The following is a 26,124-nucleotide window of genomic DNA, read 5'->3' as shown; positions in this document are numbered from 1 at the left end:
TTTGAAGTAAGGGTTGGTTAGAGGATGTCTGTGTTTGGTTTTGGCATGACATTCCAACAAAAAGCTAGGTTTCATTTTAGCCTTACCAAAAGTTGAACCATTTAGTCTAAACTCAGGGTAGGAATAACCCACCAATTTCGGAACCCGCCTTCATGTGACGTCTAACCAATCAACGTGTGAGGAAGGGGGCGGGAATCACGTCGTTTCCGCTATGGGGCTCGTGTCTGTTGTTTATGAATTGATTCAACAGGGTCTGCAGCCACAACAAGGACTCGTCCATGTCAGTGTCTAACTAATATTTAGCTATTTATTATCTTTGATATTAAGCTTAATAGGAGTTTGTTTACGTTTATAGGAAAGTGTGTTTTTAATTGTTTGCTAACGAGTCAAAGCAACTCAGATAAGTTCCACAGCACTTAGTTAAGCTATAATGTTAAACCTAATACTGTAAAACCCATTTTATTATGGTGTTCAGGTGACATCACGTTTCTATATTGTTTCTGACTAAAATAAGATAACTCGAGTGTTTCTGTAAACTGGCATTTGTACAAATCTAACACAACGTCAATAGGTAACGTAAAGCCGTTCTGTCAGGTGACTGCAATAAATCAGTATTTTTGCCATAAAGGATCATTTTGAAACCAGAAATCAATACTTGGATCTCTGTTTCAATCAAGATCAAGCTTGTTAATTCTTGCAAATGGTCAATCGAACGCATGTGTTGGCCTCGCTTGATGTGTTAGGCGAGGCCAACAAGCTATAAAAATAAAATCACCTGCTCACTGTATTGTTGACATCACAGGCTTGCACCCATGCCCATATTTTAATTGACATGAATGACACTGGTGTATCATGTCTTAGGCATTTGGGTTAGACCCTTGGGCTCAGAGACATGTTTGAACTCATCTGTAAACATCAACAATAACATGTGCAGTGTTGAATTACAGTTTTCCAGTTCGCTCCATTCTCATGTCATGTTGTTGGTGACTCAACAACACTCAAAAGTATCAAACTAAAAGCAGACTTCTCCACAACAGGCTCCTTAAATCATGAAGCAGCTGCCTCCGGATACGGTTCGGCTGTTGTCCAGCTCCCAGGTCATCACCTCTGTAGTGAACGTTGTGAAAGAACTGATGGAAAACTCCCTGGATGCTGGGGCTTCGAGCATTGACGTCAAACTGGTACGGTCTCTAAAGGTCTTTGGAACAGGTCTGCGGAATGTATTTTGGAAAATATGGTTGATCAGCAAATTATGAATTATAGGTAGTGTTGTCTGAAGGAGGCGTTGTCTCAATAGAGCTGGGGATGCCTGCCTATTTGGCAGTGCTGTTGTTGTAATGGATAATGACATTTATAAAATATCAGCATAAATCATGGTGTAGATTAGAACAACACACTGCTGTAAAGACATTAGAGAATAGCTATATATTTTCTGCAGGTTAGCGTGTGCTTTTTAGTCCTCACAAGTCAAAGTACTGATTCTGATTCCCCCTCCAGTTGCACAGGCAGTCTACAAGTGTCATTGCATTTTTGCAGGAGAACTACGGGTTGGACCGCATAGAAGTGCGCGATAACGGCCATGGAATCAAAGCAGAAGATACTGCCGTGATGGCCGTGACACACTTTACGTCAAAGATCTGTAGCAACGAGGACCTGGAGCGTCTGGAGACGTACGGCTTCAGAGGAGAGGCGCTGGGCTCCATCTGCTCCGTGGCCGAGGTGAGAAGTATTGAACAATGATTACATTACGCTGAGATCAAAATATTAATATACAGACAGCATGACTTTTTGATTTATCAATATTAGGAATGAAATGTACACCCTGGTTTAATTGTACTCTTTCCTTTTAGGTGGCTGTCATCACGAAGACAGAGGAGGATGACAACAGCACCCAGTACATGCTTAACTTCACAGGGCAGATTGTCGCTCAGAAGCCGTCTCACTTAGGTCAAGGCAAGTCAACAATAATTCAATCGAAAATCGAGGACCGCTTTTGTATAATGAAGTAGTAACGTGGAACACTGTAGTTACAGATCGAGACACTTTGACAGTATACCGCTGAACTATAAATGCACCGCCATGTCGCTAACAGATTTAGACTTAAAGTTTGAGTCCACTAGCAGCCACATTAGCTCCTGTACAACGAATTATACTGTTTATGAATATCTTGTCGATAAAACTGTAGATATATGTACAATTATTTAAAGGGATCACGTGAAATCTTCCTTAAAGAGGTAATATTGGTGTTTGTTATGAAACGTTTCAGAATAACACACACTTTGACCAGTGTCCTGTTAGATCTGTCTACCGGAGTCCGTTAGCCTCGTTGCACGAAAAGTACATTTTATGTCAGAAGCTGTTGCACACCTCTGCTCTTTGTGTTTCGTAGGCACAACAGTGAGTGCACTGAAGCTTTTCAAGAACATTCCAGTGAGGCGTCAGTACTACTCCTCGACCAAGAAGTGCAAGGAGGAGCTGAGGAAAATACAGGAGCTGCTGATGGCCTACGCCATTATAAAACCGGACTTGAGGCTCACACTCGTTCACAATAAGGCCAGTGACTCCTTCTCCCTTTTCAGTTTTCAGTTAGTCAAGAAAAAAATCTATTCTGACAACTTTCACTGGTGACAGACAGCTTTCAATCAGCAGAATACAAATATATGCATAATATATATTATTTACAATCAAAACTGGGGACATTTCCATCAGTCACTCACCAAGCAGTCATACAACTGCTTTTTAAAGTGATATGCAGCTCAAAATGATTGAGGACCGTAACAATGATCTCCTTTGGGCTTGACAGTTGATCGTACAAGTGTTGTAGTTTGGTACATGGAATTTCTACGATGGAAAACGGATATCAAAATGTCATTACAATCGTTTGAAACCAATCCGGCAGCATAAATCATACGTAAGATGTCGATCTGCATGATCGGTGTATTTTAACTACCGGTAGTCATCATTTCCTCAAAAGATGACTAAATACACTGCTGTGTTGCACTATTGTCCTTCCAAGACCTACGCTGGTAGCCATGTCTCTCATTTCAGTGGATTATGCCGAACAAACAACGGCAAAATGAATGCCAGATGCATTAACACAGCCAAAATGATCCATATTAACAAGCCCGAAATGTCCCACGTGATGCAGGGTTTTAAATCCCTGCTCACACAGCGTGTCCTCCATGCTCAGCATCCACTAGATGTCCTCGTTAGTCTTCAAATGAACCAACGTCTCTGGCTCAAAATCACCCTCAGCTTTAGTTAGTATTCCATGTATTTACAGTATAGTGTTGCATGTGTGGCGAACTTAAACGATGACATTGATCTAAGAGCGATCGAAGGTACGCTAGTTTATTGGTCTTCAATATTTTGATACTACTGCCACTACTACTACTCATACTACTACTACTGCCACTACTACTACTACTACTACTCCTACTACTACTACTACTACTACTGCCACTACTACTACTCTTACTACTACTGCCACTACTACTACTACTACTACTCCTACTACTACTACTACTACTACTGCCACTACTACTACTACTACTACTGCCACTACTACTACTACTACTACTACTACTGCCACTACTACTACTACTACTGCTACTACTACTACTACTGCTACTACATCTGGTGCTACTACTAATAATAATACATGATATTTATAAAGCGTTTTCTAAAAATTGGTTGCTTCCAGCTAAATACGGTATTATTAATAAAGTGAATGGTTTAACTATTAACTCTACACTAAATAACAATGGTCTGTATGGAGATTAATGCTGCAAAGGAAAAATAGAGATTCAGTGCATCTTTTTAAAAATATATCTGTATTAATGAGTTTATTTAACATATAACTCACGATGCTATTGGACGAGGGCAGGAAGGGGAGTTTGTTTTCTTTGACATTCAATCAATAAACGAAAATAACAAAACATAAAAACAGTTATTACAACAAGAAAAATGGGGGGAAATACAAAAAGCTTATAATCCCCACTACCAATCCTGTCATATGCTCGCACCCAATTCCCTGTCTAAATTTCACTCATGATAAATTCTGTCAAACGTGTAAAAGCTCTTAAACAGACGGTTATAAAAGGATATTCAGGAGCCTGTTAGGTAAAGTATTAATCAAACCCCTTCTTGAAGACAGTAATTGTCTCCAGCCTCCTGTTGTTTTGTTGTCTGTGCTAATACCAGTCTTTGAGCTGTGAAATCGTTACGTGTGACGGAAAATATTTATTTGACTTGTCGAAGCACTTGAGGAACGCACAAACCTGTCATCGAGCCAAGCGAGCACAGATTGATTAACTTGATAGAAAGGTTGGTGAGTTCTTTGCCGGCTCTGTTTGATGAAAGTTCAGGTCATTAAAAGAAACACGTCTCGAAATGTCATGCATGCAACAAATTATACCCGTCGCCATTGAAGAACAATAATAAGACTTATAAGGATTTTTTTGAATTACCCTCAAAAACGTATAACCTTGCCTGAACAGAGTTTAGTATATGAATTTATTATGGCTCCTACTAACTAATTCATATTACTGATTAATCCAATCTGTTGAAACTTTTAATCAGTCAGCACAAAGTCAGACAATTGCAGAACATTCCCCATCACAATATTCCAGAGCTCAACCTGACATCTACAAATAGTCTTGTTTTGTCCGACCCGTATTCGAAACCCCAAAAAATAATGATATAACAGCAAATCCTCACATTGGAGAAGATGCAACCAGAAAATGTTGCGCATTTTACTTGATAAATTACTTAAATGATTAACTGATTATCAAAATAGATACACTTTCAACAGTTTCTGCACTAGTATTTATTAATAACACTTATGGATAAAGTATGTTAACCTCTAGGAACATTACATGTATGAAAAGGGCTCTTTGGTATGTAACCAATGTACTGATATGACATTCAGGTGCAGCTTAAAGGTCCTCTGTTCTTTTGAAAGGTTTGGTTGAGATATGCTGAAGTGAACAGAAGTCAGAGTCTTTAACATCTGCAGTCATGCCTGAATATCACTCACCTTGACTCCACAAAAAGTATGAATTATTGATCATGATTTTATTTTCCATTGTAAAAAAATGTGACTCTTGCAACGTTGACAGTTTGCATTTATAGCGTCTGCAAAGTGATGTGTAAATTGCTTTAAAGCGTTGCTCATGAGGAGTGTTTGTTATTGTCCATTACCAACTGGAAACGGTGAAATGACTTCATGACGATAGAAGCTTCAGTAAATATAACAAACGCATATCAAAACAGTGCTTCACATTCCACAATGCCCAATTTTAGTTTGAATCATTTATCGTCAACATCAGTCATTAATTGTCATCAGTTAATGGAGGTTGCATGTTTTTGGTGCAAGATCAATGTCAGCAAATTACTTTTTTTCAGCATGTTTTTAACCCGTTTTCTTCACTTTTTATGACCTGCCCCCTGGGTTTCACAGGGTTATAGACTTTTGGCGCTCACAATAAAATAAAAAAAGCCAGTTATTTTGGGTTGTTCCATTGCATAACCCTCGATTAATCAGCGGCGGAATTATTTAGCAATTATACATTTCCATCCCTCATGCCCTTTCCCACCACAGCTAAGCGTAACTGTCAGGTGCTCCGAGCACAAATATGGCTGACTGTGAGCTCTGATTTGGCTGATTATGACACCTGAGTAAGTCGCTGAACACAGCTGCGGACTTAACCCCGGATTCCGTTTCAGGCTGCAGCCAGTTTGTACACCGGAGTGTATAGGTGGTGTGGGTCACGCAGGGGCCACGTGTTCATAGAAATCAGTTTCAAGGTAGTCAGAGGAAGGTACTGAAGCCATTTTGTACAATCAGCACTCAGTTGCCCCTATCCTTTATCTCCAACTCTGCTATTTGGCCTGTGTCGTGTTTCACAGCTTCTTCAAGAACAGTTTACAGGACCGATCCGTTTACATGGGCCAAATTGCGTATTTAATAGCCGAGACATGCCCTGCGAACAGAGTGCCTGCTTTTAGAAATCAACACCCGGGTAACCCTGGTGGACACAAACTACTCGCACACACGTTGTGGGTGTCAACATGTTGATATTTTCTGATCCGACATAATTCCGAAAGGATATAAGCATATGACCTTTTAAATCCACGTTTGTGTCCCCGGTCCCTGAACAAAATCATAGTATAAACTAAATGTCTTTGAGCCAATATTGTAATTACGATTTTTCCCTGAGATTTACTATTGCAGCGCGTCGACTCAACTGTTTTCACACGAATATATCTACAAGTATCCGTCACATGTGGCATCTTGGGTTTGAAGTTTAGATAATGCCAACAGATCTTCTTGGTTAGAAATAATGGAATGGTTAATTGTTTATGTAAACTTATCCATTTTTACGTTGGCAACAATGGCCTTTCCATATCTTTAACGTTCCCTTCCCTAAATTTGGTCGTAGACTGATATGACTTTTGCTGCTTTGCTGGTTTTTGTCCGTCTCTTGCTGAATCACTTGACGGAAACAAAATGCATGTTGCTAACTTGACACGTGTTTAAGCTGTGTGAATGGCCTGACTCATGGAAGTTGACTGGTATCATATTGTTGCAGGTGGGGGTTTGGCAGAAGGCCACGGTGGCCGATCACAGAGGTGCCCTCCTTGCTACGCTGGGAGCCGGCGCTGTTGCCAACCTGCTCCCTTGCCATCATCACCAGGAGCAACCAGAGGTCAGTTAAGGGGAAATATGCAGAGATGAGAGAGAAAATGAACAAAACCACAGTTTTCTTTTGGTTTTCACAACATTGCGGGCAGAAAGTCAGTTTGATGTCAAGGCAAAGCAAGTTTATTTACATAGCACATTTCAGACCCAAAGGCAATTCAAGGTGCTCTACATAAGCATTAACATACAAAAAATAAGAATAAACTGTATAAATAAGGTAGATTTAAAGGATTTAAGAGGTGCAGAAGTATAAGAATCGAACATCTTTAAATGACCTCGGGAAAAGCAGCGGCAAACAGAAACGTTTTGAGCTTCAGTTTAAAAGAACAAAAGGTTGAAGGAGACCTCAAATGCTCTGGACGTTTATTCCAGATCTGCTGTGCTCAAACACTAAAAGCTGCTTCTGCTTTGGTTCTGACCCCAGGGGAAGGTCAGCAAGCGTGTCCCAGATGAGATTGATAATAATCTGGGTTTATAGTTATGTAAATCTGTGCGTCGTCCGCATCATTATGGTAGGATATTTTCCTGTTTCCCGAAGATGCGAGCTCGATGTTGAAAAGAGCCGGACCAAGAATGGACCCTTGGGGAACTCCACAAGTCGTTGCTGTTCGTTCAGATTTGTGAGGATCAGCTGACACAGGATAGTCTCTATCCTGCAGATAAGGTAGCGACCAGTGGAGACTGAGCGAGAGAGAGTGCCACACAGTTTGCCCGTCAGTCCAGTAGTATGTTATGGTTAACTGTGTCAAACGCAGCACTGAGATCCGCCGGTACTAAGACAGAGACTTTGCAGAGGTCTGATGTATTTTCAGACTTTCTTGAGAGCGGTCTCTGTGTGGTGATGAAAAAATAATTATTTAGTTTCAAGAAGATATTGAGGTGATGGAAAAACAGCTTTTTGTATGATTTTAAAGAGAAGTGGGAGGTTTGATATGGGCCTTCAAGTTTGAGGTGTCAAGATTGTTCTTTTGAAAAAGAGGCCTGACTTGCTGCTGTTTTCAGTATCTTGGGGAAATGGCCTGAAAGGAGAGGAGTATTGACTCTTTCCAGGGGGTCTGGTGTTATGCAATTAACAACATTCTTTAAAGCTTGGGGGAAGAATGTCAAGGCTGCAGGAGGAAGAACTTAAACGTAACACAATCTCCTCCCGGGTGTTACGGCTGATGGGATCAAATTGTGTCATGCAGATAGAATTGGTTTTAAGAGGACGCATGGATGACATGGACCCTTCGCCCGATACGGAGACACTGACAGCTTGCCTGCTTTTTTGAATTTTGTCTGTAAAAGAAGGCGGCGAAGTTGTTGTCATGATTTGCTGCTGGAGTTCAGGTGCTACTGATGGGGGGGGGGATAATTCGATAGCACTACTGTTGAAATCACCAACCATAACAATACAAGTCAATACAGATAATTGACAGTCATTCAGTGAAGTCATGCCTGCGTGTAAGTCAAGTAGAAAAATAACCTTAGTGGCCTATCAGGGCTCAACTTTTAAAAGTGCTTCCCAGGCTGGCAACCAGGTTTCACCTTTTGGTTGCCAAAACTTAAAAATACGTTTGGTAACACCACATCATTGTCAACAAGTCCAAGTGCTTGAAAAGAAAAGAAACAAGTTTGATAAATATATTGAAGTGCATTGGGAATAAATTATGATGACTCAACGTCTTCTTTGTTTTGCTTGCTTGAGGAACGTCTAATTGTAACTGTCACCGTTACGTTAAAAGCCTGGTTAAGATGGATACTTTTTGCAGAGCAAATGAGAGCATGCATGTTACGCACTGGACCGTGAGCTAATAACCTCATCACGAGCGCCTGGTCTGACGCCAGCAGATGTGGTCAGCTGGTGGCTGGCCAACTATTCCCTTGCCCTTTTCTCCTGAGTTCTTTCCTGATGAAGTGTGAGTGATTTTCGTTAGCTGAGCTTTGTTGTGCTGACCGTAATCGAATTATTGTCGAGCGGCAACTTTCTGCTTGGTCACGGTAGGTGTCGTGCGGCTCGTACCTGCTGCTCGGCTGCCAACTAATCCAGCCTGACAGATGTGGAGCAGCCCTTTTCACCCCGTTTCTCTCTCTCTCTCTCTCTCTCTCTCTCTCTCTCAATGATTTTCCTCTTTGTTGTTGTTATTTTGCTGCTGCACCTTGGTGCCCAGTTATGAGGACGACCTTTCACCTTTTCCCTCTTACTCCCTTTAGCAACCAAAGAGAACGTTCCTCCTCTTTGTCCCTTCGTGATCAAGGGAACCGGGTTGACAATTTCTCCGGGGCCTGGCTCTGGGAGAGTTGTAAGAGCTGTTCCTCTGCGGAAAATAATGTGACACTGCGGGACTACACACAGCCGCGGCCCTTTGGGGCCAGAGGGGCCAGAGGTGCCATTCGTGCGCTCATAAAGTGAACCTAATGAGCAGGAATAGAGAGAAGCATATGTGCCCCCACGCCGCCTACAATCTGTAGAACATTAATAGCTTTCCATCCTTTCTTACTAGCTGACATTAATAATGGAGTTTTAAGTGTATTTGTTGGGTTTTGTGTCGAGTCATCAGTTTGAGCGCATGAGAACCGCCCCTGGCCTGATTCTAGGTGAAAGGCAATCGTGTAAGACATGTTGGAGCCTGCGTGTCGAGAGGAAGCCACAAACTGCCAGTCGTTCTTGATTGTTTCCAAATTTACTGTGAAAGGACGTTTGATGTTCGGACAAGAACTGTTAAAGAAGTTGATGAGATCAGTGTAGCGAAGCCTCTGAAGGAATGTAGCTTTCTCTTGTTCTCATTATACCGTGACAGCGTATGTACAGTATGTCCAGTGCTGAGTGCGTGTTTGCTTGCGCACAACCCGAATTAATGGCCTCATTCCCAGATGTGCAGCTGTGCCGTCAGCAGAATGGCTCAGCCGTGCCGTCTTCATTGAACGTGTATTGGCGGTAAAGTTTATGTCACGTCCAGGTGTGAAGTAGTTACACTGTTATGCCGTTAGGCTGCTGAGCATGTAGGTCTCATTTAAGAAAACGTCAAATTCAGCGCTTTACTACGACCATTATTTGCCTTGTAGTGTCATATTTTCCTAGTTTCTGTCTGCTACCTGCTTTGTGCTTATCTGATTTAATATTATCATTGTTTCTTATTCTATTCAGATTGTTTTAGATGGCTTTTTTCCAAAGCCTGGAGCGGATTACTCTTCCACAAGCTCATCGAACCCTGACAAAACATTTATATTTGTCAACAACCGGCCTGTCCACCAAAAAGATGTGATGAAGGTAGAGTCTTTCTGGATCACTCAACACAACACAGTACATACAACCAACACTTTCTGAATCGAATCTCATTCATTCTTTTATTTCTTGTTGAATACTTTTTCCTGGTTGGACTGTGTGATCGATCATCAGTTGCTACGTCAACACTACACCGCTCAGTATCCGGGTGACGCAGCCCGGAACCGCTACCCCACCGCCATGCTTAAAATTACAGTTCCACCATCCTCAGTCGACGTCAATCTGACACCGGACAAGACCCAGGTTCTTCTTCATCACAAGGTAGCTGTGAAATTCACTATAATCTGATATAATTTTGTTATGCTCCAGCCTTGCTTTATTGGGGGAATAGACCAAGACCCGAGGCTGCCAGATGTGATTGGATGATACATTCTGTGTGTCGTCGATACTTTAGGAGGCTGTGCTGACCGCAGTAGATGCATTACTGGTTTCTCTCTATGGTTATCGGCCCGATGGTGACCCCCCAGCTGAGAAGCAGCTCGGCCGTGAGACGTCCTCTTCTCGGCCGACCACTTTGCGGACTGATGATGCTTCACGACCGGACAACGAACAAAGCGTAGAGAGGGACGACGGTCTCGCCAACCGCCGCGGTAACTTCCTCAAAAAGGCACCTGAACATGGTGACGCAGCTCTGTCAACAGCAAGAAGCACCGATGCTCCACTGGACCGCCGGTCCTCAAACGGCAGCTCTTCCTCCTCTGTAGCAGAGGACTGGATTGTCAACCAGTTCCCAGCTGGGCTTGAGTCTAACCTTTCTCTCTATGACGATGAGACGGCTCAGAGCTGCGCTCAGGCAGCAGGAATGGGTTCAGCAGAGAGACCCGAGGACGATGCTGTGTCAGGTGCAGACTCAAGCAAAGGCCAGATATCGGCTGCGGACTGGAGCCGGGGGACGGCTTTGACCGACCCCGCGTCGGGAGAACCCCTGCGGCCCGTCAAAATCCACCAACCCTCGATGAGCAGTCGTTCTGGCTCCGACGACATCGAGAGTCAGAGCGGCCCAAACAAGAAGATGTTCAACGCCATCACGGAGAAGCGGGCTGCTCTGACGGCCTACGACCTGATCAGCAACCGCGCCATGAGGGCACCGCTGTCTCCCGCCGCCCTCTTCGAGAAGGAGGCCAGAGCAGAGGTCCTCAGGGAGCGACCCACAGCCGGCCTGCAGGATATCAGCGTCGCCGTTAACGAGAGGTGGAAAAATCTGAGGGAGGAAGACCGTAAGAAGTGAGTTTCCAGACCTTCACCTTTCCAAGCAGTCATTTCCATTTCTTGTTACTTGCGGGGGGGGGGGGGGGGGGGGGTCTGACCTGTCGTTTGCTTGTGTACTGTCTAGTCTGGAAAGTTTGTTGATATGAGCTGTGTTTCTAATTTCCAGTGTGTGAAAGGGGGTTAGGTAGATGACTGTACATTAACAGGTATCACTAATGGTGAAATATCCTCTATTTCCAAAGTATGCCATCCAAGTTTTTATTAATTACTGATTTAAGTATTACTCCAATTGTCTTAATCTCCCATACCTACAGCATTCCCTAAACAGAGACATTTATAGAGACACTATGACAAGATTTAAGAGACAAAGACTGCTATGAACTGATTCTTCCCTTTACACACAGTATTTCTTGATTTCTAAAGAGAAACCACAACACACATTTTGTATCTAACTGTCCTGTGTCCAGGTTCAGGCTGTAGTCTCTCTGTCAATTTAAATCTCACCTACACTAGTACTTCAGTACTTCACAAGTGGTATTAGGAGTGACACATAGTTGGCCAGTCAAGAACAGATTTGGCACAGAACAGATGGAGGTAATGGGTTTTTTTTTCTTCTTTTTTTTTCAAACCTCGCTCCCTCAGAGTCAGAGGATTTACATTAACGAAGGTGAGACAGGGGTGGAGTTATTTGAAAAACAAAACAAACACAATGTAAAAATGGGGTGATCCGACAAATGTGGCGTTTTGGGGAGATTATTGTGTCAGTCTCTAGCCTCAAGATGGGAATTTGCTTCCGAAGTGTAAGAATTATTACAAAAACATTTAAGAAATGGTGCTATTAGCAGGTCAAAGAGCACAGCACACAGCTCTTATGTTTTTACAATCAATTGATTAAATCAAAGCCAATTATGAAATAGGATGAGAGTTGAATCTGGTCACACGGTCATTGGCTACTTCTGTAATGGTCCAGACGCCTGGCGATCTCTATCCACTGAGCTAAGCAGCATCATAGAACAACACTATTACACAGCGCTGACGGCGCTTCAACCCAATTATGTTCAATGACTGCGTACCAATTTAAAGTCATTACCAAGTTGGATCGTGTGCGTCAGCAGTGGCTGGGGCCTCATGTAAGGTATGGCAGAGCGTATGGAAAAAGACATCTGTTTAGAATCCCGCCTTCCCGTAGCTGCTGTCTTAAACATGAAACAAGCGCTTGGCTCCTTTCACCGCCACTGGTAAGTGGCACACCACTTCTAGGAATTACACTTGCACAAGTTCACCAAACAGTTAACAACAATTAAGTATTGCACTTAATTGTGGAGGGACTGACAACAGACAGGTTAAATTGTTGTGTCAAGCTCGAAAAAAATGCTGTCTTTTTGTCAGAAATGTCAATCCGAATCCAAACTTACCCTGATGACATCATTTGGGTTTCTTTCTCTGAATCTTTGGAGATCTCTTCAGAGTTACAGAAGACATTTTACAACTGTTTTTCACAGATTGAGGCCCGAGATGGGTAAACTGAAGTTCATGTCTAAAATAAGTGGAGTGCCCTTTTTAATTTAGCCTATAGTGTTAACCTTGGCCATACAAATATCCAAATCGGTGCATGCTGGACTGGTAACTTGGAATAGATTTGAAGTCACTACTGTTTTAACTCAAAGAGACTTGGTTGAACTCTGCAGGTATGAGGAGAAGGCAAAAAAACACCTGGAACACCACGACCAAAGGACCAAGTTGGCCTCGGCTGAAGGCCCCAGAGAGGCGAGTGTGAGCACCCCCAGGGGCCATGCCCAGGGCCAGAAACGCAAGGCCCCGCTGTCCAACCAGCAGCTGCTGGACCAGCTCTTCTCTGCACAGCCCCAAAAGAAGATGAGGAACCCTGCACCCAAGCCCTCGCAGGTCCTCCCCTGCAGCGTAGCTGCCCTTCGGCTGCAGCTTCAGCGCCTTTCATCCCAGAGCAGCGCGGTGCCACGGGGCCTCCGTCTTGTAAACCGGCTGGCCTCTCAGAGCGCCTGGGTCATTTTATATGGTCAGAGGCTCATGTTGTTAAACCCTTTTCGAGTGGAGGAGGCCTTGCTGTTTAAGAGACTCCTAGAGAATAATATACTTCCAGCAGTGAGTCTCCAGAACCCTATACAGTTAACAGATGGGTAACGTATCAGCCACTTCTCTCCAGCAAAATGCCAACCCTTTGGGAAACTGCACACTCTTCCAATATCGTTACATACATACATGCTCGAGACAATTTGTTGAGATAAACAAATCGTAATCCTTGGTTTCTATTCGGGCTTTTCTAATTTCCCGAAACACACAGTTGTTGTATGTTAAACATCTCCTTGTCTCTCTGTTATAGAAGTCTCGGGGGGGCTGAGTATACCGAGGCTTTGTGCAACATGGAGAAACAAAGCCCTGAGCTAAACGGAGGGGCCCTCTTCTGCGATCGCAGGCTCATGGCTAATGGGTTCAAAATCAAACTCACTCCAGGTACATTGTAAATAACGCTGTTGTGTGAGGCGGTCTAATAGGATTGAATCAACATTCGTTTGCCAATTGTGTCGGTCTGAACCTGCTTAGAAAATGGTACAGCCCTTAAACAGTCTAAACACAACTGGTCAATCAGAAAACAGGCCTTTCTTATTTTTTTTGTCCTGTTTTTAAAGGTCTCATGGATCGTCGAGTGTTGTTTAAAACAATGTAGGAGCCATCATTTAATGTCATAGTTCACCAGTCATTTAGAAATGTCAAACATACAGTCCTGAGTTTTCTATTTCTTGTGGGTACAACTAAATATTCCCATCCCTTCAACAAATGTGTCCCATCATGAAAAAATATGAATGATGAAACAGAGACGTTTTACATCACGAGGACCAAAGAATCAAGTATGTTTTTAGAGTTGTCTTGATATAATGGATCAGGATAAGTGTAAATAATAACATGTTCTGACTACTTAGTATATTATGTATATTGACCACAGCATCTTCATTCACACACGCGTACAAAGAGAAAGGTAAAGTTTTGTGACAGGTTATCTTTGAACGGAGCATATATTTTAACATTTAGCACACTAAGAAATCAGCCATGTTAACCTAAACTCTGGTAACTGAAAACAACAAGTTAATATAATGCAAAGACCCGAGCAGAAAGCAGAATTATGTTCGTACTGAGCATAGTTTGTTTTTCAAGGAGATGGTCCTTGTATTGACAGGATAATTACAGTTTACATCAGTGTAGTTTAATCGTGTATATACTGTAATAAATTAATTCATCAGTCAGGGTGAAGTTAGTTCTAAATATAATGTCAGAATAAACCAGAATAACTCCAATTGAACTTGTTTTTGTCGGCTCCGTCATCATTATTGTGACATTATTTCGCTTGCAAGGGGTGTACGGTGTCCTGTGAGCGTTGGTTGTTTTTGTTGCTGGAATGGTTCACCTCAGTTGACATTGGCTCTCTGCCGGACTGACTGGTCTCACAGTGGGGTTGTACCCCAGTGTGCAGGTGTTGAGAATGGTTGCCCTTTAACAAATTCAAGGAATTTTCATTTGGCACCGCCAGCCTCGGTGGGTGTGCGTGCGAGCGGGGTGGAAGGTAAGCAGCACATATAAGGTGGTTTCGTTGCACAACCTCTGCTGCGTATCCCATCCTTTAGCTAGGATTGTCTAAAATGTGTCATTTTCAAACTTTTATTGCAATAAGTTGATGTGTTTCTGTCAGTTATTGCTCTCTACATACCTTTTTAAAAGACTATGCAGTGATGCACAGGCAACACAACCAGCACAGAAATATTTAAGTTAAAATATTAAACCTACCTCGACTTATCCAGGTTTTTTGTCGTACCTTTCTGAGTTCATTTTGCATCCAAAGTTGTGTGTCAGAAATATAAATTGTGCATGATTTGCAGTATTTCCTCATGAAATGAGAAGCTATCACTCTTCCACCCTACAAGACAACTTCCTTCCAGTCTGCTGGGGCTTCTATTAGTCAGTTAACACTCCATTTGGCCCTTCGCTTATTTGACTTGGTCATCATTCCAGCCGTAAACCACAATATTTATTTATTATTCTTTCCTGGAGATAGTAGTAGCGTCTGGAGTATATTAATCCTTGTTTTCTGCTTGTTTTGGCCAGGCCTCACGTCTGCCGAGAGACATCTGGAAGTGACAGCTGTGGCAGACTGCGTGCCTTTCCTCGGTGTGGAGGACCTCAGGGAGATCCTGACAGCAGTTGTTCACAGGAAGGCCCGGACCGTGCAGGAGTGCCGGCCACTTAAAGTCACAAACTACCTGCAAGTGAGAGACGCTATGAATCAAGATTAGCAGTGGATAAACTGTTAGCTCTATTATTTATATATATATATATATATATATATATATATATATATATATATATATATATATATATATATATATATATATATATATATATATATCTGAATTGTATCTTTCACCTCACAGGGTGAAGCAGTACGACTTGCCCGTCAGTTGCCTTCAAATCTATCCAGGGAAGATGTGGAGGAAACCCTTCTACGGATGGATCAGCAGCTCGCTGGGAGCAACCAGACCTGCATCCACGGACGACCGTTTCTCCAACACCTGGCTGACATTCCTTCTACAGACCAGGACGCTAAAGCTCTGCTGAGGCCTTTAGAGCTGTAAGGAGAAGACACCTCAATCAGAAATCTATCAAACAGCCGCCTCATTTCGACGCTGCTGATTATTCTCAATAATCTCAGCTCCTTGAGTTGTTTTCGTTCTGCTCAAATTATGTCCAACTTCGTTACAAAACATAAAAATTGAAGTATTTTTCCAGATTTTGTGCACAGATCAAGCATTTAACTCATGTTAACCTTGAATAGTTCTCTTCTGTTTAGTTTTCCTATTTTGCAATATATTACCTGTAATTCATTTTACCCAGAATCGCTGAAGCCAGACTATTATGATTGCAAAGGGTTTGGCTGCGCTGTGGAGGGATGCAGGTTAGAATCCTTTGACTCAAAAAGTCTAGATGAAGACTGTAAACAGGTAATGTTCTCTCCGCATCGACTGTTGTATGACTGTTAGAGCAATTCACTTAATACGTTGTTAGTTGGTGGCCAGTAGTTGAGGACCAGACTTGAGTGTTTTACTCACAAATAGCCAAACATTGCCATCGTTTTGTCATGGAACTGGAAAAATGTGCCCTAGGATTTGCAGATGTAGAGAAAAGACAATACCGGTACATTGATCACACTTAATAGTGCAACTACAGTAAATGTGTTTAACTTTGTCAACAGATTCCTGGCAACAAAGAACTCATATTTCAACCTCTGTATAGTTACTGCATACAAATTAGACTGGACGTGTTCATATGCAAATTATGGTTTCGTTGATTTATTATATTTTGCATTTATTTGGATCAACAACAGCATTCTGCGCCCCGCTGAGGGATATCTGACTGCCTCACTTCACTTCTGTCCCAAAGCCAGAGTATCTTACAACCCCTGAGCCTCATTGTGGCACCATCGGGATGGGTATTGGCAAGCTATTACCCATAATTATTTTCCCTCAATTAGTGCCAGCTGCTCGCCCTTTAGTATTGACAGATAGTTGTAAATTATCCCTGGCTGCATTAAATGCTTCAGAGATTCGCACTGTAATTTCAGCCACAAAGTTGAGCAAATCCTTGACACTGCTTGTGGTGTTGCCACTTCCTAACGAAATGAGTCAATTACGTCATCGTTCTGGTGTTCAGTGTTGCTTGAGGTTTCCTGTGGGCAAACGAGCTGAATGTGGCTTCGCTCTACAACTAAATAAAGAGCAGACTGGCAGAAGTCTCAAAGCATGGGATTTATTTTTCAGCATTCATGAAATGTCTTAATTATTTTCAATCGTCCTTATGTAATGAGAGGTGGTGGTACCTGAGCGAAGGGGTTTCATGGGGAAAAGTTTGGTTTTGTCATTTAAGAAACATTAACCGTGATTTGACCAAACCTGGGCAACAGGAATACGTAACGCCACATGGGGTTTTCACTCATCGCCTTTTCATATGGACACTGAATCCCACCACAGGGAAGAGTGCAATCTAAACCGCTCGTCTTATGATAATATTATAGTTAGGACCGTGAAAGGTCAAACCTCAGCACACGTCTTGTTTTACGCGGCCTCTGCTGAGAGAACCCACCGATGGCTTCAGCAGTGCTGCAGGGCCAACACTCTGCAACGTGCCTCGGGGAAGGTGATAAATACCAGTGAGGACCCCTCACCCCTTCTCCCCACGGATTTTTTGCCCCTCACTCCTTGTTTGAAACTTCTCACTCCTCAGTTGCTTGTGTCCAGAAATGCGTGCGGCAGCAGAATCTACTCAGTACATGCTGCCGTCGGTGCCCGAGGGGCATATCGGAGCAATTGGCGAGGATTAACTGATGATCATCTTTTGACCATGTGACTGCACTGTTTAAAAGGTCAGCACCGGTTAATTTTGCCAGCTGTCTTTTAAACCATCTGTTTCACTGTTTTTGACATTTTCTGCAAACACATTGAGGTATTTGCTGATGATTAACCCAACCTGAGGAACGGTGTGAAGGCAGAGTTTTGGTTGGCGCGCAAAATGTAGAATAACCAAACCGCGATACAAGAATACTCATTTCACATACAGCGTCATCTTAGATAGATATGTGTTCTCCGATTACTGCCCTAATGTGCAGAGCTACTGCTTCTCAAGTTGTAATCAGCAGCCCGGGGAACTGTACACCACTCACAACCCAGAGGTAACAGTGTACAGAGTCATCAAATTCAAAATACAACGATGTGTACTAAATTTAACCCCTTTACCGCTCTATTTTTGGAACGGCTCTGAGAAGTAGTCACGTAGAGTACCTTGCCCAGCAATGGGTGCAAGCAACACCTGTTTCTGTTTAGAAACGTGAAACTAGATGGAGAGAATTTCAATCAAATGAGAAAAGAATATAGTTTATCGATTAAAAACATACATCTTTAGGGTGTGTTCAAAAGTCATTTATAACCAGACCATACCTTTCATATGAGCTTTTGTTTTTATATTGCCAAAAATGCCCACGAAGAGACTTCTCCACACAAGGTCTGAACATACGCACGCGTACACACACACACACACACACACACACACACGTTTTTAACATTCAGCGACGTATCCAATTGTTTTTGTAACATTTCGAAACATCAACAAGTAAACTGTGATCATGTATTGCCCCTATGACCGCAGGCTTTCACCCTTTGTCCTAGTGCGGCCGTTCACAACAACCATAGCCACACTTTGGCCTTCAGACACGGTCGGACAGATCTTTGAACGAATGACTTCATATCAAGCGTACTCTGGTCTTTAACCAATGCATCTCTGTTTAAAGCGACGTCTGTCTAATGCTCGAGTTGAGCGCCTTTAAATTGAATCATAGAGATCATATTTTGACTTGCACTTAAACCCGAATTGACACAGCTTTGCTAGCTGCTAATGCCACTATGCTAGCATGCTTACAATGGCAATGCTAATATTCTTGTTTACCATGATCCCTATTGTGATTCATTAGCATGGGAACCCCTGGTGTTGCAGGTGTACATTAAGTGTTGGACCTGGTGGCGATAGAGGTAAAGTTGCTGAACAAGATGTGTCTGTATCAGACACCTTTGTTTGAGACGGAGCTTATTTTCTGCAATAACCCAAAATCCAGTGTAAGAATCCCATTGGCTTTTATGTTGAGGGAACCAGCGTGATGCTAACGTCCGGGGTTGGCCTATAAATATTCGTCATCTCTGCGTTAATCTATTACAATACAAATAGCCCGTTCAGCTTTTTTGCCGAATGATTGTCTTTGTAAACTGTGTGTAACTTTACTAATGGACCCTTTTACAGTTTGTATACAATAATGATGTACGTTAGTGTGCGCGCACAGTTTGGCAACGGAAGTATGTTGCAGCGCAATAGCTTGGGAAGCTACGCAAGTGCATCAACCACCAAAGATAGTAAATACAACCAAAACAAATAGATTTTCCAGATATGTGTGCTATTAATGAGTGGGGTGGAATACATTAGCAAGGGGCACAATATTACGTTATCTGTGGTCATATACGGAACGTTAAACACCATGACATAGAGTTTTGAGTTTTAAAATGGCGCTACGAACGCGAGCGTTTTTGTTCAGTCCAGTGGTATGATTAATAACTTGCAGCCAATAGAAGCTGTCAGCGTTTCGGTTAATAAAATAATGTTAAATAATGACTCTCTGTTGCAGCTGTTGAAAACATGAACAGAACATGAAGGTGTCAGAACATAAAAGTTTTTGTCTTTGCCAATCATTTACATATAAGTTACTACGAGCAATCATGGACCCATTCAGCTGAGAATCACCAGTTAACTCATCAGTGAAACTGAAACACCTGTTGCTCTGAAACGGTGGCGATCCTCTCGGAATTACATTTTTAAAGCTTGTTAACTTGTCTGGATGGCTGGTGGAAAACGCCACTTCAGTTGCCAACATGTGCGCGCAGGGACGCAGGAAGAAGGGGTGCTGAGGGGGCTGCAGCTTTCACTACTCACAGGGGGCTGTAACTGCAAGACAAAAACGTTTACTCAGCAAATCTAAAATACTTTTTCTTCTCTCGGTCCTGCTCCTCTGTATGTTTCATCTTGGATCTATAATATCCTCTAAACTATATTACATTAAGTCTTTTGCTCAAGGACACATCGACATGCGACTCGCGGAGCCGGGGATCGAATCGCCGATCCTCTGACTGAAGGACGGCCCTGCTCTGCACTTAGCCACGGTATATATTATGAGTGTTAAATTCTATACTATCTTGTACTCGATATACTCTAAAGAATAGTGTCACTTTTGTAGCAACGTGTAGTCGCAGAAGAGAGAGAGAGAGGATCACAGAGACACACTGCTGCCTGAAGTATTTCTATAATATTTCAAATTTCAAGTTGTCCGTTTGTTCATTCATATAAATGAGGGGGGACGGACGTGGCCCTTCTGCCACAACATCGTCGGTCAGGACGGCGTTGTCAACTAACCGCTGTATGAGCGTAGCGCAGAGTAGCGGCAGGAGCTAGCCAGTGGCACACACACATTCACTAAAAGACATGCACGGCCAGCCCGGCTATGCAAAGAAAATTAACAAATGAATAAATGAATAGAGGACCTTTAATTTATCATGTGAAATCAGTGGTGCCTGTGCTCAGACAGTCTCCTGGATATATATACACAGAGGCGTAATTCTTGAAAGTCTTGCTTGACGCGTGGACGTCACTCGACTGAGCTTGTAAAATGAATTGTGCGCAGTAATCTGTAAAAATGTACCATAACTGTTATTACTGAGAAATTCATCCCGGCCTCTTGACACATACCTGATACTACTCTACATCCGTCTGTGTTAAGAGCATAGGCATATCATCGAGAGACATGAGGTTTCCATGACCTGCCCCCCCCCTTAATCTCCTTGGAGGAACATCTATTCTTCATCACTGTCAACCCTCCGTCCCCAGAGATGCGATGCTTTGCTGCCTTGGACCTTGGATGGCTTTGGGCCACATTTTTCGCTCGTCACCTAACCCCTCCTCGCAAACAAACACTGACATTGAGGAATTTTGTAAACATATCTGGAGTGAACACCAAATTTGTCCTGTCTCCAAACGTCCAGTAGCTTTACAAAGTCATTAATCATATGAGAGTTTCCCAGAGGTGACTGTCAGTCTCGAGGTAGGAATGGTGATTCCTCATCCCTAAGTGAAAAAGCAAGCGGAGTGCAGACGGGAAGGATAAATCACTCGAGAAGTGAAGACAGCTAGCATTCAGCAGCTGGCCATCTGGCCCTTATCGTGTCCCAGACTGGTTGATTTTATTGCTTTTCATTGCTTTCCGTAGACCCAAGAGGGATCTTCACAAACAACCTGTCAGTCTGGCTTGAGGTGATCATCCTCTTCTGGTTGGCTACATGATTACAATGTGCATCTTGAACATCATGCCTTCATAACATAAAGTGGCTTACCAGTGGCACGTTGTTTAAGTCAGATTGGACATTGGACTCCCAGTACTGTGTGCAATTCCAAAACAAAACATTCATTCAAATTGTCTCTAAGTTGCCATATAAAACTGTTTTTAACAAACTTGAACCTGATTGTACCTCCCCTAGTAGCACACAGGGAAAATCTGGTTGTTTCTCAAACTTTAATTCTGGATCAACGATATCTCTGAATAGTCTATAATGTAATGATGTTACAAGCCTGGTAGTGGGGAAAAAATATCATTTTGGAGCAAAAAGGATTCTTGTTTTATTTTACATAAGTTCTACATAATATCTTTCAAACCTCAAAGCAACCCCCACTACAGAAACATGTCGGGTCACTGACCAGCCCATAATCAACGAGGGTGAAGATAAAAGATAATGATTGAAAGGACAAGAAAAAAACATGATCAAATTGATATTATTGAAGAATGCCCCATGTTATTCGTTAACCCTTAGAGACCCACACAGACTTGTTTTTAAGAAGAAGAAGAAGAAGAAGAATAAGAAGAGGGGGATCTTTAGGTGGAAATAGCAGGTCAACAGTATATGTCACATACATCATCTAAAAGCTGGGAACCTGAAGATTAGTATGAGATGCATCTCAGCAGCGTATGCCAAGTCTAGTGTATGTTCTAGTCATGAATCAGAAAAAAATGAATCATTAATTGATCAAAAGAAATGGTGAAAGTGTACATGGTCTTAGAAGATTATGATGGTCATTCTCATGCTCTATTATGTCTCATTAAGTGCTGCAGAAATTTCTGGGTTAAAACCATTTGTTACATAGATTTGGTGCAAAATGTAACAATATTTTACCAACTCTAGAATGTATTTTATCAGATGATCAGAAATCCCTTAAAAATACCACATGAAGACAAAGACCTTTAGTTTGTGGTTGTAACGATATATGAAGCTGTGATTATCCTAGAGGTCACAACAGGTCATTTTATAGAGCGATGTCTAGTTTAAAAAAAGATTGTCTCACGACAATGAAATGACTACTATGAGGACTAACATCATCACACATGAATACAATTGGGCTCATTGGAGCCACATAAGTCTCTACTTTCCCGTCATACGAATACGTAATCTAATTCCTGTAATCTAAGACTGTTTAGTTTAGAAATATTGAAATACGCCTAAAATAACACATTTATACTGCATGCAAAATGAATGGGATTATAATAGAGTGGGCATGTCTGTAGAGATTGCTGTAAGCATTGTTCAGTTATAATTCATGATGCCATCCAACCTTGCAGACACGTTTGCTTCAGTCTCTTGATCTGTCGTGAGTCTTGAACCGTGTTGTTGTCGAGGACGATCTCTGCCGCAGAGCGATCTGTCAGCAACACGTCTCCAGATGAGTTGCACATCTGTTAAATGCTCCAAATGTTTTGGGATGCACCTGGCAAGCCCCTTTTCTCTCCCGACCGGTTGTCCATGGCCCTGCACCACGGCCAGGTCAGGGTATCCCCTCCCTTTATCCAGATGTGGGGGAAATCTGTAGGCCTATAGAGATGTTGCTCTTTAAATCCAACTGATTATATCTATGATGGCTTCTATGGAATAATGGAAACATGGTGAGGAAAAGCTTTATTGTTTTAGTCTCTGAGCAGGTATAGGTACAATGTTTATTTCAATGTTTTTCCTGATAGGATATCGTGTAAAATAAGTATTAGCCCTCCTTGATGCACGGTAATGGTGAGCCTGACAATATTCAAACCTTCATGAAATGTAGTCACCAAGCCTTGAAATATGATTCCTCCAAATACATTAACACAGAGCAGACAATCATTGTATAGTTTCAACATATCAACAGAAAAACACAATGGTTCCATAACTAAAACAATTGAGTGGACTTTCAGGTCCACTGTAATGGATAACCGCATCCCAACAGACTCTCAACGGCTCAGTTGATAACTCCTGGAGAACAAGTACACTTTTCTCATCTCTTCACCCAGCTACGTTTTCTATTCTGGTCCTTTGACCATGGTCTCCAGACTAGAGTCAAGTTCAACTCCTCTCCATCCATACATCGCACATTCCTGGAAAGGCCTCTGGTAGTGAAAGCTCTCTGGAATAGCTGCAACCACCTGTCTGTGTCTTGACCTGCGCACATTGACCTCCTCTAGAGACCTATTAGACCATCCTAAAATAAACTCTGGGCACCGCGTCTCTTGTGTTCTGCTTACTCACGCAAATGTGTAGATTAACATGCGTTAGATAGCAAGGCCGGTCGGTGTGGTCCAAACTCAATGAGGTAATACGGACTGCTATGGAACATTCTTGTTTGACAGGATGAATACTGGTGACTGGTGATGCCCTGGCTTTTCATTGAGCACCGCTGTGAGTCTGACATGTTATGTTTGGGGTCAAATGACGAGTCGACCGCTGGGTGGATTGCCGTGACGTCTGGGACAGATATCCATATTTCACAGGGGATAAAGTCAAATTACTCTTTGATCGACTGAAGAAACATGTTGACAGTAAGTTTTGTGTATTCCCCTTTTTCTGGAAAGTTGTTTTGAATGTATATTTTTAAAGCTTTGAGCACCAGAATTCCAAAAATATGCAAAAATAAAAACAAAACTGGGGCCAGAATACTCAAACGACAAACAGGAAAATATGATTTCTTTGACTTCAAATCAACTTTGTGTTCAAAAGGTGCCAACGTTTTGTTTCTTAGTATTCAATAACCAAAGCCTGTTTTCATATTGTTATCAAATGTTATTAAGCAGCTATATCACGCACCATTTGATGACAACAGGAACCCTGTCCAATAACGGGGTCTCCAGCTGCCTTGGACTTCTCCTTTACCCCTCCAACATCCTTCTTCCCGTTCTCTCACTCTCACTTCCTCACCTGTCAGAGGTGGAATGTCTCTGGCGGATGCAGTCCTCCAGGGTCTGACTCTTGACAGATGTAGCGACGCTCAGTGAAAACGTTTCCCAGCTCCCGTTCGCTTGAAACAAGCAGACGGCAGCAATTAGTGCAGGACAGAACTGGATGAAATGATGCACCTGAGCATGATAAACAGGAATCAGAGACACTCATACCGGCGCAAGCTGTTTACTAATATAGCTTCAGATACAATAAAGTCAAAAAATAACTCTTTGAATCAATTTGGGCCAACTTAATGTACTTGGGTTGGGTCAGATTAATTTATTAGGCTTGATTCATCTTTTTTACTACGTTTGTTTCCAACCTAATTTACTTGGGTTGGTTCAACTTATTTACTAGGTTTGTGTCTATCTTAATTCAGTGAAAAGTACGATGCTGAGAGGCTCACCATGTTCATATACTTGTTTGATTCTAGCTCTTCTAATTTCCAGCTATAAATGTCATGTTTACTATCTGAAGAGGCAGAAATGCCTCAAACTGGGGGTTGATACGCAGCTGTACCATTTAAATGTGAAGACACAAAGATGTGTAAAGTTGAAACTTTGCAGCAGAAATCTATGAAAACCAGTTGAACAGACATTTATACGGATACCACTCACTGCTTTTAAATCTAGAATGAAATGAAAATGAAAGAAACAGAGGCAGGTTCCTAAAAATGTCAATGTTTTTTAAATGAACTCGGTTACGTAACTGTCTCTTACCTTTTAGTTTCTTTTAACTTGTCTTGTTCTGTGTTTTCTGTCTGTAACTATGTTTTCTCATGTTGCTGCCTGTCTTGGCCAGGTCTCCCTTGAAAAAGAGATTTTTAATCTCAATGGGACTCACTTGGTTAAATAAAGGTTTAAATAAATAAAATAACAATATACATGGGACCTGGGAGCAATGATAATTTCATACTCATACATGTCTCAAGACACGCTTTATTAGTAACAATGTGAAAATAAAGAGTTGGAAACTGTTGAAGAGTATCAGATTCATAAAAAGTGCATGCCCATGTAGATGGAGATATCACAGTACTGCCCTGTGCTTTTGAATCAGCAATAATTTATAAAGCTCAAATTTGAATTTGGTATTTTACCTTAACTTATCTCTTGTTAAGTGTTGTTGAGTGTTCTCTTGTTTACAGATCTTCTCAGACATCCCCACCCCCTCGACACCAGCAAATAGAATCTAAAATCCTTCCCCCCAGGGAGAAGAAGTTCTGTGGATCCACTCTGCCCGTCTGCTCTCTGCTGCCGATCATCATGGCAGCTTTCCAGCTCTCAGCAGGAAAGGAAGTGGCTCTCGGGGGCAGTGCTCAATTCGCCCTCTACTGGGCGGAAGTCAAGCCTCAATGAGGCCGTCAGTCGGATAGGTCATGCTGTCAGAGCGCACCAGAGTTCACATCCTCTCATTAGACAGCAATACTTTCAACATCCCTTCATTGGAAGGAAGAAAAAGGAAAAAAGAAGCGCAGTCAGGGAAATTGGGCTGAATTACGCTCACAATAAAACAGGCTTATGGTGATGGGATTGTGCAGGTGTAGTCAGGTAGACAGTGTGCGTGTTGTCATTACTTTTCTCCATGCACACACACACACACACACACCACTGCACCCAGTGCACGCACTCACACGTAATCAGTTTACACCATTTGTTGAAGGCATATAGATTCTCAGCTGCTGACGTGTGAAATGGTGCCAATATGTTCAGGTTCAGGCCATGGTGGTGTTACTCACAGTGAAGCATCAAGCTCGGACATGATCTGAGTCAGCAGAATGACACCAAGTCATCTCTGAAGCCACCGATACTGTTTTATGGTTGCAGGGGGTCATTTCATATTCCGTTTGATTTGGGAAATTGAATGCAAGAAGACATTGTGTCCCCCACGTATTCCAGGAATTTACATGAATCTGAATCTCAATGTAACTTAAATGCAACAGTATAGAATCAGATTCATAGGAAATGAGCATACTTGCTTTGTGAAGTGCAGTTGGTAGGACATGCTGTCAAAATACAAAACACTCAAAGAAACAAAACTCAACA

At 42.2% G+C, this 26,124-nt stretch overlaps 1 protein-coding gene across 1 annotated transcript; it reads left to right on the top strand.

Annotated features, from left to right (window-relative positions):
• Positions 1 to 226: 226 nt before the first annotated feature.
• pms1 (PMS1 homolog 1, mismatch repair system component) lies at positions 227 to 16,955 on the top strand. Its single transcript, XM_079276794.1, has 13 exons — positions 227 to 280; positions 1,038 to 1,181; positions 1,537 to 1,719; positions 1,851 to 1,953; positions 2,390 to 2,553; positions 6,594 to 6,710; positions 9,831 to 9,953; positions 10,083 to 10,229; positions 10,363 to 11,192; positions 12,866 to 13,333; positions 13,537 to 13,667; positions 15,312 to 15,472; positions 15,638 to 16,955. Exons 2-13 carry the CDS (start codon positions 1,050 to 1,052, stop codon positions 15,836 to 15,838), a joined length of 2,760 nt encoding a protein of 919 aa, XP_079132920.1. The 5' UTR covers positions 227 to 280; positions 1,038 to 1,049; the 3' UTR covers positions 15,839 to 16,955.
• The last annotated feature ends 9,169 nt before the right edge of the window (positions 16,956 to 26,124 follow it).

Source organism: Melanostigma gelatinosum (assembly GCF_949748355.1).
Source record: "Melanostigma gelatinosum genome assembly, chromosome: 10".
NCBI classification, from domain to species: Eukaryota; Metazoa; Chordata; class Actinopteri; order Perciformes; family Zoarcidae; genus Melanostigma; species Melanostigma gelatinosum.
The sequence above is the reverse complement of the archived record's forward strand: the minus strand, read 5'-3'. Positions and strand labels throughout refer to the sequence as shown.